The sequence below is a fragment of the Cucurbita pepo genome, unplaced genomic scaffold, assembly GCF_002806865.2.
Source record: "Cucurbita pepo subsp. pepo cultivar mu-cu-16 unplaced genomic scaffold, ASM280686v2 Cp4.1_scaffold000109, whole genome shotgun sequence".
Classification (NCBI taxonomy): domain Eukaryota; kingdom Viridiplantae; phylum Streptophyta; class Magnoliopsida; order Cucurbitales; family Cucurbitaceae; genus Cucurbita; species Cucurbita pepo.
This window is the reverse complement of record NW_019646433.1, coordinates 147,846-161,435: the sequence shown is the minus strand read 5'-3', so window position 1 is coordinate 161,435 and position 13,590 is coordinate 147,846. Positions and strand designations below refer to the sequence as shown.

The 13,590-nt window shown below is 31.8% G+C and overlaps 1 protein-coding gene across 3 annotated transcripts; it reads left to right on the top strand.

Annotated features, from left to right (window-relative positions):
- The first annotated feature begins 5,496 nt into the window (after positions 1 to 5,496).
- LOC111783867 (chaperone protein dnaJ 16-like) lies at positions 5,497 to 11,776 on the top strand. Of its 3 annotated transcripts, none has more exons than XM_023664701.1 (12): positions 5,497 to 5,973; positions 7,166 to 7,289; positions 8,228 to 8,310; positions 8,421 to 8,532; positions 8,609 to 8,713; positions 9,010 to 9,060; positions 9,591 to 9,680; positions 10,384 to 10,492; positions 10,597 to 10,745; positions 10,826 to 10,879; positions 10,985 to 11,199; positions 11,297 to 11,776. In XM_023664701.1, exons 1-11 carry the CDS (start codon positions 5,837 to 5,839, stop codon positions 11,192 to 11,194), a joined length of 1,224 nt encoding a protein of 407 aa, XP_023520469.1. In that variant the 5' UTR covers positions 5,497 to 5,836; the 3' UTR covers positions 11,195 to 11,199; positions 11,297 to 11,776. The 3 variants fall into 3 exon arrangements, with proteins under 3 accessions (XP_023520469.1, XP_023520468.1, XP_023520467.1); XM_023664700.1 differs by having other exon boundaries at positions 11,279 to 11,776; XM_023664699.1 differs by having other exon boundaries at positions 10,985 to 11,215.
- Positions 11,777 to 13,590: the final 1,814 nt, after the last annotated feature.

Below are 13,590 nucleotides of genomic sequence, written 5' to 3'. Positions count from 1 at the left end.
TATTATTATTATTATTATTATTATTATTATTATTATTATTATTATTATTATTATTATTATTATTATTATTATTATTATTATTATTATTATTATTATTATTTTGCCATATATGAGAACTTAACAAAATTAGGCAATCAGCTTAATGTCCTTTACTAATCACTATATTTCCTTCAAAAATTTAATTTCCCCATTTAACCAAAATTTAGATGTGAATTTACTTTTTATGGAGGAAAATAGGTTAATTTATTAAATAAATAAATAATCTCCAAAATCTCAATAATATATTATATATATATATATATATATTTTTTTTTTTTAATACTGAAAATATTTTATTTTTTAATTTTTAAAAACTTTAAACTTTTTTTTTTCTTAAATATTCTTTTAATCTCTTTCGTTCTTGATTTTTAAAATTTTAGTATTTCCAAAATAAATATAAGAAATTTTAACATCTATATAATCAATTTCTTTAAATTAAATTAACTCTGAAAATAGAGAAATAATTTATGAATGAGTTTGGTCAGACAATAATTTTTAATTTTTTTTTTTTAAATTTAGAGATATAAAAGTTTTTTGAAACGAGTAATTTTAGTTTTATTATATATATTTGAAATGATATTAATTAATTTGAAAAGTAATTTTGAAATAAAATTAATTAATTTTTGGAAGTTCAAAAGTTGTAGCGTAGCTTGGCGGAGGCACTGAAGGTGGTGGCTTAGACGAAAGAGCCAAGGAGGGGCGCAATACGCACAAAAAGCGAAAGGGTTTGAACTTTGAATTTTCATTTTGTCCATTTCCGAAACGCACACATCTTACACCTAATCTCCTCTCTCCCTCCCTCTCTCTCTTCGTTCCATGTGATCCAAAGGGCAAAAGCTTCGGCTGGATGTCCATGGATTTGTTCTCTCTTAACACCAGCTGACGTTGTTTGCGTTGGTCGAGAGCAATTTCCATGGCCAAATTGCAGTTGCAAGCTCCACTTTTCGTCTGAGAGAAATCCTAGCTGCAGACGGGGATTTAGGGTTTTGTTTTAAGGAAAATCGCATCGTTTTCAAGAATGCCGACGCACGGATCCAAATCCGAAAAGCAAGATGCCGCGGTGATGAACCGTCGAGATCCGTATGAGGTACTCGGTGTCTCCAGAAACTCCACGGATCAGGAAATCAAAAGCGCTTACAGAAGAATGGCTCTCAAGTAGGTTTTAAATATGCATATTTTACCTCCATTTGCTTCATTTTCTGGTTATATTCGTAGAACTTCGACCTTTTTCTGGATATATTTCTAGTTATNCGTCACTAATTAGGTTAAAGAAAATTAGGGGCGTTACATATGTCTTGCACTATTCGACCATGGAATAGTGTAGGAATAGGAAGCTTGTTGGGTGCCATGAGGGGAGCTTCTGACTAGTGCTTAATAGTAGGCACATATGGAGATATAAGCAGATTAAGAGGCCACCTATAGTGAGCGGTGACTCCTCCATGCCTGTTAGACTTCCCTAGAGCCCGAGACATAGAAGAGCACTCTGACTTATGCACAGGAAGCATAATTGCCTATTGGACCTTGAAAAGTAGGAAATGAGAGGCTAAGTGCACCTTAAAATCAAAATACACCTCGATGGGTGAGTTGCATCCTTGGAATAAGAGTAAGTACGGTATATGACCTTAAGAGCCAGAGAGAATTTGAAATGAACTCAAGCCATGAAATTGGTTGGAATTTAAGAAATATTAAAGAGAAGAAGTTTTGATGGTATCCTACCCGTTAAGTATCAATTCTGTAATGAACAATTTATTAATAATCCAACCATAAATTAAGTGCCTTCGAACTAGTAAGAGGATAAAAGTTCATTATTCAAGTCTCAAAATTAGGCGCGGAAGAAATGGCACTTAAGCATGAAATTGAGAGTAATTAAAGGCAGTAATAGTGTTATTATTTGGGTAAGTATGAAATCGTAATCATTGACGTTTAAAATGGGGTCACCCAATATAATAATGTTAAAATAATAGTAATAATAATAATAAAATAATATGTTTTTGGGGGTTGGAGAAAGGTGTTGAGATTTCTGAGTGGGGCCACCACAGTGATAGCGATGTGTTTGTATAAAAACATTTATTGTCCCAATCTTCATTTTTGTATAGGAAACAAATAAAATATATACATTATTATTATTATTATTATTATTATTATTATTATTATTATTATTATTATTATTATTATTATTATTATTATTATTTTGCCATATATGAGAACTTAACAAAATTAGGCAATCAGCTTAATGTCCTTTACTAATCACTATATTTCCTTCAAAAATTTAATTTCCCCATTTAACCAAAATTTAGATGTGAATTTACTTTTTATGGAGGAAAATAGGTTAATTTATTAAATAAATAAATAATCTCCAAAATCTCAATAATATATTATATATATATATATATATATTTTTTTTTTTTAATACTGAAAATATTTTATTTTTTAATTTTTAAAAACTTTAAACTTTTTTTTTTCTTAAATATTCTTTTAATCTCTTTCGTTCTTGATTTTTAAAATTTTAGTATTTCCAAAATAAATATAAGAAATTTTAACATCTATATAATCAATTTCTTTAAATTAAATTAACTCTGAAAATAGAGAAATAATTTATGAATGAGTTTGGTCAGACAATAATTTTTAATTTTTTTTTTTTAAATTTAGAGATATAAAAGTTTTTTGAAACGAGTAATTTTAGTTTTATTATATATATTTGAAATGATATTAATTAATTTGAAAAGTAATTTTGAAATAAAATTAATTAATTTTTGGAAGTTCAAAAGTTGTAGCGTAGCTTGGCGGAGGCACTGAAGGTGGTGGCTTAGACGAAAGAGCCAAGGAGGGGCGCAATACGCACAAAAAGCGAAAGGGTTTGAACTTTGAATTTTCATTTTGTCCATTTCCGAAACGCACACATCTTACACCTAATCTCCTCTCTCCCTCCCTCTCTCTCTTCGTTCCATGTGATCCAAAGGGCAAAAGCTTCGGCTGGATGTCCATGGATTTGTTCTCTCTTAACACCAGCTGACGTTGTTTGCGTTGGTCGAGAGCAATTTCCATGGCCAAATTGCAGTTGCAAGCTCCACTTTTCGTCTGAGAGAAATCCTAGCTGCAGACGGGGATTTAGGGTTTTGTTTTAAGGAAAATCGCATCGTTTTCAAGAATGCCGACGCACGGATCCAAATCCGAAAAGCAAGATGCCGCGGTGATGAACCGTCGAGATCCGTATGAGGTACTCGGTGTCTCCAGAAACTCCACGGATCAGGAAATCAAAAGCGCTTACAGAAGAATGGCTCTCAAGTAGGTTTTAAATATGCATATTTTACCTCCATTTGCTTCATTTTCTGGTTATATTCGTAGAACTTCGACCTTTTTCTGGATATATTTCTAGTTATTTCAGCTATAGAGATCACTGTCATATTGGAGGGGTTTAGTTGATCCTTTTTTGGTAGCTTGAGATATCGCGTTAACGTCATATTTATATTATTCCCCAACCTAGAACACTTCAGTCCTTAAAAGAGGGAACGACAACTGCGGCGGTAGCTTTAAATCACTTCCAAGTATCGGGTTAACGACTCACCGACACCTAACAGTAGCACTGGGAATTTCTATTTCTGCCCCTCCCAATAAGTGGCAATAAGTTTTAACAACCTTAACCATGGAGCTTTCTCTTTCATCTTAATCCTTAATTACATGTTAAGCAGGATGTTGTCTAGATATTAGGGGGTTGCTAACAATGGAAAATATTTCAGAAAATTATCCATCAAAGGCTAACTTCTCTATTTGTTCTTTATATCGCTGTACAAGTTTCATATATTTGAACCGTCTCATTATTTAGTTCACGGGTAGCATATCCTATTTCTGGTGACAATTTCGTTACACAATTACCATTTCCCAGTTGATGGTCTTTATACAAATTAGCTTCCCCAAGTAGATTGTGTTTATATTATAGTCCAAAAATGTCTGAATTTATCTGAACCCCAACATGATCTTCCCTCCTGTTGTGATAGCTTGCCAAGAAAGTATCAAGAATTTCCAAAACAAAGTAGTAAATTTCATTTGTTTACGTTCAAGCAACTTCTATGATAATTTAATCGCCATTGTTATTAAAAGTTACCCCAACCACGTTTTCTATGATTATAATAATGCTTGCATTGAATATTGTTTATGAAGTATCATATCCCTTCATTCTTAATAGGTTCTTGATCACAATTTCCTGTGAACCCCAATATTTCCTACTACTTCCATCAAATCTCCTTATCCTTTTTTCTTAAGTACCTATATGCTAGTTAGTTAATCTTTTCCCTGCATAAGGAGTGATGAAACTCTGTCAGCTAATAAGCATGCTTACCGTGTGATGTTGCACCCTACAATGGTAAATAGTGGCCCTTTATTGCACTACTTCATGGCACTTGTTATTATATCAAAGTGGTTTACTAAATATGTTGATGTGATGATTGACAAGACTATGAAACTCTAATTTTTAAACCAGGTATCATCCTGATAAGAATGGAAATGACCCCNGAGTAATTAAAGGCAGTAATAGTGTTATTATTTGGGTAAGTATGAAATCGTAATCATTGACGTTTAAAATGGGGTCACCCAATATAATAATGTTAAAATAATAGTAATAATAATAATAAAATAATATGTTTTTGGGGGTTGGAGAAAGGTGTTGAGATTTCTGAGTGGGGCCACCACAGTGATAGCGATGTGTTTGTATAAAAACATTTATTGTCCCAATCTTCATTTTTGTATAGGAAACAAATAAAATATATACATTATTATTATTATTATTATTATTATTATTATTATTATTATTATTATTATTATTATTATTATTATTATTATTATTTTGCCATATATGAGAACTTAACAAAATTAGGCAATCAGCTTAATGTCCTTTACTAATCACTATATTTCCTTCAAAAATTTAATTTCCCCATTTAACCAAAATTTAGATGTGAATTTACTTTTTATGGAGGAAAATAGGTTAATTTATTAAATAAATAAATAATCTCCAAAATCTCAATAATATATTATATATATATATATATATATTTTTTTTTTTTAATACTGAAAATATTTTATTTTTTAATTTTTAAAAACTTTAAACTTTTTTTTTTCTTAAATATTCTTTTAATCTCTTTCGTTCTTGATTTTTAAAATTTTAGTATTTCCAAAATAAATATAAGAAATTTTAACATCTATATAATCAATTTCTTTAAATTAAATTAACTCTGAAAATAGAGAAATAATTTATGAATGAGTTTGGTCAGACAATAATTTTTAATTTTTTTTTTTTAAATTTAGAGATATAAAAGTTTTTTGAAACGAGTAATTTTAGTTTTATTATATATATTTGAAATGATATTAATTAATTTGAAAAGTAATTTTGAAATAAAATTAATTAATTTTTGGAAGTTCAAAAGTTGTAGCGTAGCTTGGCGGAGGCACTGAAGGTGGTGGCTTAGACGAAAGAGCCAAGGAGGGGCGCAATACGCACAAAAAGCGAAAGGGTTTGAACTTTGAATTTTCATTTTGTCCATTTCCGAAACGCACACATCTTACACCTAATCTCCTCTCTCCCTCCCTCTCTCTCTTCGTTCCATGTGATCCAAAGGGCAAAAGCTTCGGCTGGATGTCCATGGATTTGTTCTCTCTTAACACCAGCTGACGTTGTTTGCGTTGGTCGAGAGCAATTTCCATGGCCAAATTGCAGTTGCAAGCTCCACTTTTCGTCTGAGAGAAATCCTAGCTGCAGACGGGGATTTAGGGTTTTGTTTTAAGGAAAATCGCATCGTTTTCAAGAATGCCGACGCACGGATCCAAATCCGAAAAGCAAGATGCCGCGGTGATGAACCGTCGAGATCCGTATGAGGTACTCGGTGTCTCCAGAAACTCCACGGATCAGGAAATCAAAAGCGCTTACAGAAGAATGGCTCTCAAGTAGGTTTTAAATATGCATATTTTACCTCCATTTGCTTCATTTTCTGGTTATATTCGTAGAACTTCGACCTTTTTCTGGATATATTTCTAGTTATTTCAGCTATAGAGATCACTGTCATATTGGAGGGGTTTAGTTGATCCTTTTTTGGTAGCTTGAGATATCGCGTTAACGTCATATTTATATTATTCCCCAACCTAGAACACTTCAGTCCTTAAAAGAGGGAACGACAACTGCGGCGGTAGCTTTAAATCACTTCCAAGTATCGGGTTAACGACTCACCGACACCTAACAGTAGCACTGGGAATTTCTATTTCTGCCCCTCCCAATAAGTGGCAATAAGTTTTAACAACCTTAACCATGGAGCTTTCTCTTTCATCTTAATCCTTAATTACATGTTAAGCAGGATGTTGTCTAGATATTAGGGGGTTGCTAACAATGGAAAATATTTCAGAAAATTATCCATCAAAGGCTAACTTCTCTATTTGTTCTTTATATCGCTGTACAAGTTTCATATATTTGAACCGTCTCATTATTTAGTTCACGGGTAGCATATCCTATTTCTGGTGACAATTTCGTTACACAATTACCATTTCCCAGTTGATGGTCTTTATACAAATTAGCTTCCCCAAGTAGATTGTGTTTATATTATAGTCCAAAAATGTCTGAATTTATCTGAACCCCAACATGATCTTCCCTCCTGTTGTGATAGCTTGCCAAGAAAGTATCAAGAATTTCCAAAACAAAGTAGTAAATTTCATTTGTTTACGTTCAAGCAACTTCTATGATAATTTAATCGCCATTGTTATTAAAAGTTACCCCAACCACGTTTTCTATGATTATAATAATGCTTGCATTGAATATTGTTTATGAAGTATCATATCCCTTCATTCTTAATAGGTTCTTGATCACAATTTCCTGTGAACCCCAATATTTCCTACTACTTCCATCAAATCTCCTTATCCTTTTTTCTTAAGTACCTATATGCTAGTTAGTTAATCTTTTCCCTGCATAAGGAGTGATGAAACTCTGTCAGCTAATAAGCATGCTTACCGTGTGATGTTGCACCCTACAATGGTAAATAGTGGCCCTTTATTGCACTACTTCATGGCACTTGTTATTATATCAAAGTGGTTTACTAAATATGTTGATGTGATGATTGACAAGACTATGAAACTCTAATTTTTAAACCAGGTATCATCCTGATAAGAATGGAAATGACCCCAAAGCTGCTGACATGTTTAAGGAGGTTACTTTTTCCTACACCATTTTGTCAGATCCAGAAAAAAGACGACAATATGATGCTGCTGGCTTTGAGGTGAAATATCATTCTTGTGAATTTTCACATTTTTAGGAAGTTACCACGTTCAAGATGTGTATTCATACAACAAATGTACTTTGGGCTATTGATGAACTTGGAAATTGACGATTTAGCTAAAACCAATTTAGAGTTCATTTTATTAATTGTTCCTTGTTACAAAACTCGGAAAGATAATAAAATACTTTATCTAATCATGAAATCAGCTAACCTTATACAGCAGAGATATAAGTTAAAAAACGAATAAATAGATAAAACTAAACAAAAGCCTATTTGTATTAGTCCCTAGCAAGATGAAACGATGTAGACTAAGAGTTGGAAAGTGTCATGACCATCCCCGCATCCCTTTGTCATACCTAGGCCTTCTGCACTACCTGCAAAATCTTTGAGAAAATATTAGAAAATATTTTGTAACTCATCCTTCACACCAGGAACAACAATTTGTGCGAAGTACAAGCAGATTCACTACCTAAATGATCTTTTTTGTAAAAACGACTAAACTACATCTGTAACATTATATTCATTTTTTTATGTTGGAAAATATTTTAACAGAAAATTAGTTATTTGCATTTTTCTTTTGTTTCACTTGTTGTAAACCTTGAAAATGAAACATTAATTTTTATTGTTTTATCAGATAATAAATGAATATATAAATTTAAGATATGTCATTTGAAGAAAATAATAAAGAAATTATTAAGATGATCAATGTATTTATTACATAATTGCAAAAGGAAATAACTATTGGAGTAGACATGAAAAGAAAAATCAAAAGCTTCTCCCCAAACCTCTACATACATTCAAAATTTTAAAATAGACTGCACTTACTAAAACTACTAAACTACCCTTGTTGGAAGATTAGTTTATTACAGTTCCTTTTTGATTTCCAGTTCAATATGTGTTTCTTCTAGTTGAAGAAAGTTAATGTTACCTTTGCCTAGGCCGTTGAAACAGAAAACCAAGAATTGGAGCTAGATCTTTCAAGTTTGGGGGCCGTGAACACCATGTTTGCTGCCCTTTTTAGGTATGTTTCTACTTTTGTCTGTTAATTCTTCTCACTTTATATAGTGTTTAAGTCCATATTTTCTAAACTTTACTATTTGCTTTCTATTTTAATCCATCCTTAAATTGCAGCAAGCTTGGTGTGCCAATTAAAACTACTGTATCAGCAACGGTTTTGGAAGAGGCACTTAATGGGGTTGTGACTGTTCATCCACTTCCATTGGGCGTGCCTATTTCGAAAAAGGTGCACCGTTGTATGGAATATCTGACAACCATTTAGTTTATTGGTATGCTAATTCAGGTTTCTGTAATTTTTACAGGTTGAGAAACAATGTGCTCATTTTTATTCTGTTATGATTAGTGAAGAGGAATCACAGGGTGGATTTATTTGCCGAGTTCAATCACCTGATAAAAGCAAATTTAAGGTGAGCCATAACTCTCTTGAATGTCATTAGTGTTTGTCTGAAGAAGTTTCTCGCTGAAGATTTGTATTCCTGAAAAAAAAATTGAGATCTATTGTCCTTACCATGATTATATTGACTTTCATGCTCCTTGCCACATTTCCTCCTTTTCCTCTTTAAGATTGCTGAATTATATATTTGTATGGCTTTATAACNAAAAAAAAAAAAAAAAAAAAAAAAAAAAAAAAAACAAGAAAAACAGAACTAGATTTCATTTTGCATTAATTATTTTCTAAATTTATCGTTCACATTTTATGTAGTTATTGTATTTTGATCGGGAAGAAACTGGTGGACTAAACCTTGCTTTACAGGTACTTCACAATCTTTTCTAGTAACCTTTTGCATCTTTTTGGCATGGTCTGAACTAGATAACTGATCTGGTCAGCAGATTATCCTGATGCAATATAGTTTTTCATTCTATAACCTAATGTCTTTGTGGTAACGCCTTGTAGTTGAAGTTATCATCAATACATGCATGAGATAATATACTCGCTTGTCATTTGTTCACCAGTTAATTATTTATTACTGCATTATGTTTCTTCTTCTTTTAGTTTTGTGATAGAAGTTCAGGTTTTTAGTGATTATTATTATAATGTTTCTCTGGACAGTAAGGGTGAATTCATATACATGAATAGTTTCATATTCAATAGTTTTCTAGTTGGATAATTTTGGAGAGACTATTTTTTAATCTTTTTTAATTTGATGGTGGTTCTTGTTAATACTTGTGGAAACATCCTAGTTATGTGTATATCTTCTGTTGTTTGACCATCAACGAACCCTTTAAAACCATTTCCATTAAAGCTCAGTACTTAGCATGTTTGAATTTTTGTTATATTTGTAGGAGGAAAGTACAAAAGTAGGAAAAGTCACATCTGCTGGGATGTATTTTCTTGGTTTCCCTGTATATCGGTTGGATCAAACAATAAGCTCGGTAAGCCAACTAGAGATTAATTTCTGAGATTCAGTTTCATATCTATTTTTGTTCTCTATTTGATAATTCAAAAGGGGAAGAAAAAAAAAAGCTCAATGATCATTTCACAGAATTTGTCCCTTACAAAAAGGAAAAAGAAATACATTTGACAAGTATTTCCATGTCTAATTTTAGAACTTCTTAAATGAAAAACGAAATTGCTTCTGAAAGTCACCTTAAAATTAAGCAATTATTTGAATTAGAATTCTGTACAATCTGGACTGCAGTGGCCCTCAGAACATGCTACATCTACTGCAAACTTTGCATAGTCTCTCTCATCAGTGAGAGGAAGTTTTTTAGCTGAACATGCCTGTTTTATGACCATAAAATTATTCAATTTGTTTGTGATGGTTAATGTGATGGAAATGTAATGTTTAAGTGCTTAAGGAATACAAACAATATGTAATCGAGAAAAAGGAATACAAACAGACAATAATTCCATTAACTTTTTTGTATAATTGGAAACGAAAGCAGTACCTTCTCCAAACATAAGTGTAGGAGCCTTTCAGGAGGTGAGAAAAGTGGAATCAGGAATTCTATCAAGGATCAACTGTACCTTTTTCTCAAAAAATTTAGTAACTATGAAACGAGGATTAACTTTAATTATACTTACTTACTCAACATCTTGATATTGTGATCATTAGGATTTTATTATTATTTCCAGATTACTGCCGCTAAGGATCCAGATGCTGCCTTTTTTAAAAAGCTAGATGGATTCCAGCCATGTGAAATAACTGAATTAAAGGCTGGAACTCATGTCTTTGCAGTCTATGGTCAGTTTGTATAGGTTTTGATATTCAATTATTGATTTTGGAATATAGTATTTGTTCTATGAATATTTTTATGCGGGCCTGATGATCATCATTGCATTCTCTAGGAGACAATTTTTTCAAAAGTGTGAGCTACACAATTGAGGCCTTCTCTGCATCGTCTTTTGCTGAAGAGAAGGAAAATCTTAGGACGGTGGAAGCTCAAATTTTGACAAAAAGGGTGGAAATATCCAATTTTGAAACAGAATATCGTGAGGTCTAGTTTTTGACATTGAGCTCTAACTCTTTACAACTTCTATATGAAAGCGTACTAATAATTATTGGAAATTTTAATAGGTTCTGGCGCAATTTACTGAGATGACTGGTAGATACACTCAAGAAATGCAAGTGGTAAGTTAAAACTTGAAGATATAAAAAGTCTTAGCTGCCTGGTGAATATGCTTTCAAAATGATAGTTTCTTAACAACCGATTGCTCTGCCTCCTTTTCTCTACAGATCGATGAGCTTCTCAAACAGAGGAATGAAATTCATGCCTCCTACACAACTGGTCCTCCAATAAAACGGAGTAGGAGCCGGATTAGGGGTTCATTTAAGGATGCTAAAGAAGACAGCCAAATAAGGGAGAGGAAATCTACAAGGGATAGGCCTAAGAAGAAAAAATGGTTCAATATCCATTTAAAGGTTGAGAAAAGAAAATCTTGCTGAAAAAGGTGGAGAAAAATTAAAGTATGTTTCTGTTTCTTTTCAGCATTGACTACACATGCATTATGGCCTTCATAGACACTTTAGTCAACTTCAATGTTGCAGGGAAGGTGAAACTTTTCCCCCAAACAATTTTTATTGGTTGCATTCGGATTGATTTGGTATAATCAGAGAAGATACGAGAGGAAGTAATAGCCCGACTGGAGTGCTAAATCTCTAGTATGGCCCTGAACCACATGGGCACGCTGTGGATGACAACTTGTCTACAATGATTCTTTTAGTTGGATCCTTTCTCCAGCAAAAATCACGCATGTAAATTGTATAATTTATTTATGGAATCCCATCACCACTGCTGTTTGTCATATAATTAAGTTTTGTGAATAGCAATATGAGCTGGATTTCGCATGACCCAAGGTCGAGTGTGCTGTTGTGAATGTTAATGTTTTTGTTTACTGCGGGCAGGCTTGCGGTTCCGCTGGTTCACCTTCACCTGATTGACTTGCTGGACAATCTGTGACAGTGCTAAAATGCGTTTTTGATTTGGTATACAGGCTTGGGAATGAAAGAGTTATTTTATTAGTTGAACTGTTCGTGCATGTGCTATATCTTTCATTAAAATAGTTCTTTTTATACCTATAGAGAATTGTTCTTAGATAGATTTTGAAATAACTAACTTCATGATAGATTGACATGAAGAAATAGATCGTTGTTTTGGAGCGGCTCTTGTTCATCTTTTTCATGGATGCAATCAATCTGGAGCGGCTCTTGGTTGGTTTGTTGGTTTGTCGGATTGTCCTCGTCAACTTAGGGTTGGTGTAAACCCTAAATCCTAAACCTTAAACCTTAAATTCCTCTCGATTATTACTAGACCACTAATTTTGTCACCATTTTCTTATGTTGATGTGTTAGGTTCCATCGTGTAGTTGTTGTGTCGCAATTGTCGTCCTTTTTTATTAGTTGTTATTGTTCGCTAATGCAAGGATTCACTGTTGACCGTCAATTAACTCTCAACTATTGCGGTTCACCCACCTGTCGTTGAACAATGTTGTTTCAGGTAGTTGTTGCATCTCGGTTGTCACTCTGTTGTTGAAGATGTCGTGTCACGAGACACGCTCGGTTCATGTTGAATGCTGGTTGCAAATTAGCTCAGATTTGCCTATGACAATGTTAGTCAGAGTGTGGGCGAGATCGATGGAAAGATACTCGCTTTGTTCCAACGTTTGATTTTGGGTTTATGAACAATATCATAAACAATTTATGATATCTGTTTAACAAATGTGTCATTTTTTAGAGCAATGTTAGCACCAAACATTCTAAGACTTAAGAATGGTGTGGATTATTGTGTTAGTAAATTTTTATGTTGAAAAAAATAGACTCAACTTAAGACCTACTCGAAAAATTTGAAGAAATCCAGAAAAATGAAACCGAACACGGGGTAATAGCTACATAGAACAAATTTTGCTCACTTTTTGGGCTTGTTCAACTATTTTAAAATGAAATTTCACCAAAATGTTCAATGAATTAAAATAAATAAATAAAAAATACTAAAAAATAACAAATAATACCCTTTTTCAAAAAATAAAATAATAAAATAAATAAATAATACCTTACCTGAGTAGGAAAACCCTTAATACTGTGTTTAAAAAATAACCTTAGCTTTAAATAAATAAATAAAAAATAACAAATAATGCCCTTAAGTTTTCAAAAAAAAAAAAAAAATAATAATAATAATAATAAAATAAAATAAAAAATAATAAATAAATAATACCTTGAGTAGAAAACCCTTTGTTTAAAAAATAACCTTAGACTTCAAAATCCTCATTAATTTCTTTTTAAAAAAGTTATAAAACTTTTTTAAAAATATATTATTACGTTGGTACTATGTCTAAGAAATACAAACTTTTAAAAATCGCACTAACACCCTCAATCTTTATAAAAAAAAATTAAAATGTTATTATTGCTGGAACAAAAACTATCTATCTATATCTCATAAACATCTTACTCTTCAATTTGAAGGATATTGACGGTTTCTAAAGATTAAAAAATATCGATATTACTTTTCAAAGTTTGTGAATATTTTTGTTTGTACTAATAATTCCATCCATGGAATGAGAGTTTTTTTTTTTTTTTTTTTTTAATTTAAAAAGTTTAAAAGTAATTAAGTTGTTAAAAAAAAATTAAAATTATTAAGGAGAAATTAATTTAATATTATTAAAAATTTTGAAAGTGAGAAGTATTTTTTATTTTTATATAATTTAAGAACATTTATATAAATAATTTAAAGAAGGAAACAGAGAAATTAAAAATAAAAAAAGAACATTGATATAAATAATAATAGAAACATGTATTTGGCGGCGTCGAACTCGGGCGTGACTGCTGTTGAATTGCACTCAGTATGA